The 6246-nt window shown below is 39.8% G+C and overlaps 1 protein-coding gene across 1 annotated transcript; it reads right to left on the bottom strand.

Annotated features, from left to right (window-relative positions):
• Window positions 1-6: 6 nt before the first annotated feature.
• On the bottom strand, window positions 7-4513 carry rheb (Ras homolog, mTORC1 binding). The gene is made up of 8 exons (XM_008334631.3): window positions 4202-4513; window positions 3330-3401; window positions 1673-1740; window positions 1493-1575; window positions 1318-1374; window positions 1165-1212; window positions 769-850; window positions 7-312 (listed from the first exon to the last, which is right to left on the bottom strand). The coding sequence occupies exons 1-8, from the start codon at window positions 4251-4253 to the stop codon at window positions 220-222; spliced, it is 555 nt and encodes a 184-aa protein (XP_008332853.1). The 5' UTR covers window positions 4254-4513; the 3' UTR covers window positions 7-219.
• Between the last annotated feature and the right edge of the window lie 1733 nt (window positions 4514-6246).

Genomic DNA, 6246 nt, shown 5'->3' with positions numbered 1-6246 from the left:
ATATGTAAGAACCACCACTCTTTTATAAACACATGGAGTAAACCAAGGATGAGGAAGTAGGAAATACTGAAATAACAGTGGAGTCAGAGCCATAAATAAACAATATTTGATATTTAAGACTCTGGTGGGTGGAGTCTGCTGAGGTGGAGGAGAACTGGCAGGTAGCCTTCAAGTAACGGGATATCCCAGTGCAGTGTCCTGTGTGTTGATTGGGTGGCTCTACATCATGGAGCAAGATGGCTTTCCAGGCTGCACACCGCCGTCCATCTTCTCTGCCTCCAGGATCATCCTCCGGAAAACTTCCACAGCCGTCTGAGGAAAACACGCACACACATGCACAAAAGATGCTGTCACATGATTTGGTCACACCACTTTGATTTTTCCAGCAGCACACACACACACACACTACATACAGAGGAGTCTCCCTGGTTTTAGGTGTAACAGAGATGGCATTGTTTTATGAGCCTTTAAAACTGAGCCAAACGTCACTGCTGGCTAATTTAATCTGACGTAGATTAGTCAGAATGTGAAACTTAGGAGAGTAAGACGTCGAGCAAGTTAAAAAAAAATTTACTAGAAAATGGAAGATGGATTAAAAAAATATCAGTAAGGTCATAAAAATGTAAAGTCTGTCTTTACAAGCTTAGTTTAAGGCAGTGGATTACCAAGTATGGGTTTGCTCCCCCAAGGGGTGATGCAGAGCTATTGCAGGGGGGCAGGCTAAATATATACACTCTTCCAACTGTCTCCATCTGTCTTATGTCTTACCTGGTTCTCTTTAGCTGAGGACTCCATGAAGGCAGCGTTCCAGGATTCAGCTAACGCTTTTCCCTCTTCACAACTGATTACTCTTTAAAATAAAAACACAACAAAAAGGGTTACCCTTGGATGGCATTTACATTTTATATCTCAATTTGAATCAAACTGGAAAAAACGTAAGGCTTCTTCAAAGAATATTATAGTAAAAGTCGACTTTAAAGTTTTAACGTGTTCACTGATCTATCTGTGGACCCCATTTGAATTCCAGGCAACCCAATGTGGGGTTGCGACCCCTAGGTTTTAAATGACTGCCCTAACCTGTATCTGATTCACCTGTAAACAATTTATTTACGTCAATTTTCTGCTAATTATCAAAAGCAATGTAGAATTAAGGCGCGTACTCACCGCTCCATGTGTAGGTCGTTCTTGTTCCCGACCAGCATAATCGGTACTCTGCAAATAAGTGGCACGGTGTCACTAACACAGAAACATCAGCATCACAGTACAGTTTCTCTGGGGAACTCATTAGACTGGAGATGCAGAGAAGTCAACACTCACTGTACTTTCCCCACCATGTCCAACAGTTTTTCGTGGATTACTTGTACAACTTCAAAGCTGCAGAAACATAAGGTCATTTTAAAAAATAAATCTGGCTTTTTTTGTTTCAAAGCCAAACCAGTGAATGAGTTCATTCTGACAAAACATGTAGTGAGAGGGAGTAGCAAAGAAATACCTTTTATTAGATGTAACTGAATAGACCAGAATGTAGCCGTTGATATCTATGGAGTATGTCTGTGGGAAGATGGAGTACTCATCCTGGAAGACATATGGATTCAGTGTTGCTTATGAGAGTTGCATGATGTCATATCAGCCGATTACAGCCTACAAACTAAAAAAAAACATTTTATAATACCTGTCCTGCCGTGTCTACCAGCTGAAGATGGTACTCCTGTCCATTTATTGTGATCATTTTAGTAAAAGCTGCAAAGAAAAAATAGAAAATATTTACCAAAAATAAAATACCAATACAACAAATCAACATCTCCAAACCCTGCTGAAAACAAATCCCAGCTACACATGAATCTCTGAAGGTAGAGAGGACTGGTGAGTTCATTTGGCACAGATACAGTATGTAGACATCAGCCTGCAGAGGGTGATATTTTATACAGGAGTTCTGAGGTATTGCTAATGCGGATACTTCACCTCATATTGACCACTCAGGAATTATATATAGTTGGAGACGAGCTACAGCGTCAAGGGAGGGCAAAGAGGAGGGTACGTGAGTAAACACAAGCTGGCAAAAAAAGAGAAAGCGCCTCCAGACACGTTTATGCTCAAATCTCTGAAGTGTCTGGAAATGTGTGAGTTTAGGAGGTTGATGGATGATTTCTGTGTGTTTCTCCCCCTTCAGCCAAACCACCCTGCTGACCGCAGCTCCAGGCAACTGCCTTCTCTGAACTGCTGAAGTCGGGCTGTAGACCAATCAGCACGTCAGCAACAATCGATGCGAGGTAGGCATTACGACGGTGAAGTTTCTCTGATCGAAGTTCATCTGAGTGAGTACAACTTTGAGGAGACCAACGGTTCAACTACAACTCATGTGTGCTGTATATTATTATTATAGCCATGTTGTCAATCAATCACTACTCCGAGCCAAGCTTTAGCAAAAGAGTAGCTTGTATTTGTGTCAATTTACAAAGAAACTGTTCAAGTTTTCAGGTTGAAATATTTTCCTAATTTATCATTTATTTGACATAATCCTACGTAGATACGGTTGTTCGTCTTCTCTGCCAAACACATTCTGAGAAGGGGGAAAGATTCTATGCGCTTAAGTATTTGGCAACCACGTAACACATTTTCACATTAGCATCTCAGAGTTTCTGGCACCGGTCATAACCGCAGATTAAATAGCGTTGAGCGACAGTCAGAAGAATCCGGCAGGACCTGTAGCACCGAGAACAACTTCCTAAGATCATCGTGCTGTCTATGAGCAACTGGATGATTATTATCGACTGCAATTTTATGATTCTGAATCTTTTTTTAAGCGTTGTTTTTTAACTGATGATCCAAAAGTGGGTTCGTTGATACTGATTAAAACAGCAGTGACTCAAATCCACCAACTCCATGAAGCTACATTTCAAGTTTTGCATTTTTTAAAGACATTTTTCCGTATTATTAAGTCCATCCACTGGTCTTTCTGTTCTGGAATTATACAGAAAATACATTTGATTTTGTCATATTTAGGAATGTTAATTTATGTTAGGGTTAAGGTTAAGGTCAAGGTTAAACTTTATTGATTGACTGGGGAAATTACTGTGTAGAAAATACTAATTTGACACTCTCTGTCATCATTGTTATAGTACAGTAATCAGTAATTAGACATTTATTTGACAGAATGTTGTACGAAGAAAAAACATACTTCATGATATATGTCAATATGTGGATAGGTGTTTAGAAAAGCAGGTCTCAATAATTTAAATAAAAATATTGCCTTTTCCTTCCTATAGTTTCAAATGATATATTGTGTCAATTGAATTTCAACAGTTATGGTCATCTAGATCCATACTTACTGTTTTCTATTGTGGGATCATAGGAGTCAACAAACTGGCCTTCCACAAACTGAATTGTCAGAGAAGACTTTCCTGCAGAAAAACACACACAAAAAACCCCAAACATATTATTACTGGTAATGAGAACAGCCAGAATAGTAACACTTCAACCACTACTACTACTACTACTACTAGTAGTAGTAGTAGTAGTAGTACTACTAATAAAAATAACTAATATTGCTCATGCTACTATAATTATCACAGTAAGGTCATGTTGGAGTAACTGTTGACACGTCAACGTGTTCTGTTTACATGGGAGTTCGTCATGTTTCAGTAGGTGTATCATCTACTGTATGAACACATGTCTCAGTGGACATAGGTGTTGTGTTGGTGCAGCCATGCTGGCTGGGCCTGTAGACGCAGTGCTTCACACACACACGCACAGTAAATTCGTGTAGTATTTCCCATCCTCAACGTCCTAAATCTACCGCATTCTCTGGTTCCAAATCAATGTGCAGAGTAATGCGTCAAATCCGGTTGTCGGGCCTGTTCGCAGCTTGGAGCCAATGCTGTGCAGTCGGAATAAGGGTCACTGATGGAAACCTATCAATATTATCAATTATCTATCATGTAGCCTTGATAAGGGATGCTACCGTCGGGCTGGACACTCCTGACCTCACGCCTCACCTGGTGGCGCTGAGATGTTGCGTGACACATAGTATCCCCTCTCCTACAATAGGCGTAGAAGGCTGAAATAATGGTCTTAAATTGACCCAAAAGGCCGCTGAAACCAAGCCCGTGTGTCGCATCCGGGGCGATCAAATGTATTTTATTTTACCTTTCACACACACACAAACAAACAAACACGATGCCATGTTGTGGTCGTTACTCACCTACGGATCTGTACCCGAGGATGGCGATTTTTCGTGACTTGGGCTGCGGCATATCTCGTCCTGGTTATCGCATCTAGTCCTCGGGGTGTACCGCAACCTCCAACCAGAATGGCATCCAAATCCAAGAGGCGCAGAGATCCGACATGCAGCCTTCAGAGGCCTGCGGAGAACCTTGGTGTTTTTTCCGGAGCAGTTCAACTACTACAATTATCCTTAAAATAAATGTTATTTCGGGTCACACGAAAAAGGCATGGAGTATCTTTGGATCTACAATAACTGCGTCACTCCCCTTTGCAAAGTAATGAATTAGTAATTACTGTCAGTTGTTGATTGGCTGCTCGCAGAGGAAAGGCGGGTTGAGGGATCTGTTGTAAAGCTCTGATTAGACGAGGCAACTGTTCGTCTAAGAACAGTGAGGCGTTTCTAAAAGATGATTGGCTATTACGGAATTGATGACGTGAAGGGCGGATGTGTGCAGTGTCATTCATACTGTATGTTTAGGGTCAGGAGGCAGGGATACAGGCCACTCTGAGAAGGATGGCGATGTGTACAGTTTAAGAGGTGCGAGAAATAAACAGGGTTTAGCGGTAGCTGTATTCGAAGTAAATAATTATTATTACTATTTAGGTTTCTTTGCAGATCGATTCCTGAAATGTATGGACTGCAAAACGTGTCGATTCTCAGGTAATAATAAGAACATATCTGTTGGCAAGTATATAGAAAAACAAACTTTGTAAAAATAAATAGATTAAAATACAATAAAATGTAAAAAAAAGGTATAATAATAATAATAAAATGCTACCATGTAATTTGTTTATGAAATCACATTCAAAAAGCCTTTTAAGATAAACAAGATAATTATTTTTTTTAAAAACACCTTGAATTTAATTGAAAGACTAATTTGCTTAAGTATAACATTAGAAAATAATGAAATAAATATTTCAGTCATTTTTTTTTACTAATTAAATATATATGTCTTATCAACAAAACATCATCTTATTTATTTATCCTTTTTTTATAGGGTAGTTTGTATGTGCATCAAAAATCCTCTTACCTTTTTTTGGCCACTAGATGTCCTCATAATACCATTTATATACGTTGCACATTCGGGGCCACAGAACTGTCCAGTTTAAATAATATACCATTAAGTTCATAAGTACCGTCGCACTCTAATTACTGTGTATATCGATCTGCTGTTTTGGTTCAGGTTTAAAAAGGCATTAAAATGGATTTACTGATTCTGTGTTAGAAATGTGTAATGTTGTAACACACAACCGACTGCACACACGCTTTAACTTAGTTATATGTTCTTTGGCAAATGTAAATCCCAGGCATGCAACAGTACCACAGGAACTAAGGGTACAATTAGTGGCTCAGGCTCATAGACAGACACTAGGGTGCAAGTCTGGAGATGGACTTTTATTTGCTTTAAAACTCAAATTACTTACGTACAGTTTTATTTTAAAAACAAAACAAACACAAAGAAAAATCCTCAAATATATTTGATGTGATCTGTGAAATGAACATTTCCTGAAAAACGATCAAAGTCATCACTTTTTTTCCTGCAGAAGATTAAATGCCACTTATACAGTTTGGGAAACAACAGCCTTGAAATAAATATACACTCTCAGAAAATAGTCCAAAGGCCCAGGGGTGTGCAGTTTCCCCCGCCCTGTGACCGCTGAAACCCTCTGTTTCCCTGTCACAACCAGGGTCATTACTACTTAATCACAGAAATGTCCGACTCCCCATCAGGGCGACTCAACAGTTTTTTTTCCCCTCCACATACACTTCTCAGCACCGGAGACGAGAAATCACTGGTGTCAGCGATTGGCGATTTGTTCTGCATGACACCGGGTGTCAAAAAAAGAGAAAAAATAGCCTAACTAAAAGTGCTGAAGGCTGCCTGCAATCACTGGACACACACATAAATATACACTTGTGCACTGTCACTGTCACTTTTCCCTGCTTCTCTTTGTTCAGGCTCCCTCTCTCTGACTGTCCCCCTCTCCCTTTCCCTCTCTCACTCTCTTCTCTTTCGCAAA

This window comes from Cynoglossus semilaevis, chromosome 20 (genome assembly GCF_000523025.1).
Source record: "Cynoglossus semilaevis isolate Cse_v1.0 chromosome 20, Cse_v1.0, whole genome shotgun sequence".
Lineage (NCBI taxonomy): Eukaryota > Metazoa > Chordata > Actinopteri > Pleuronectiformes > Cynoglossidae > Cynoglossus > Cynoglossus semilaevis.
The sequence above is the reverse complement of the archived record's forward strand: the minus strand, read 5'-3'. Positions and strand labels throughout refer to the sequence as shown.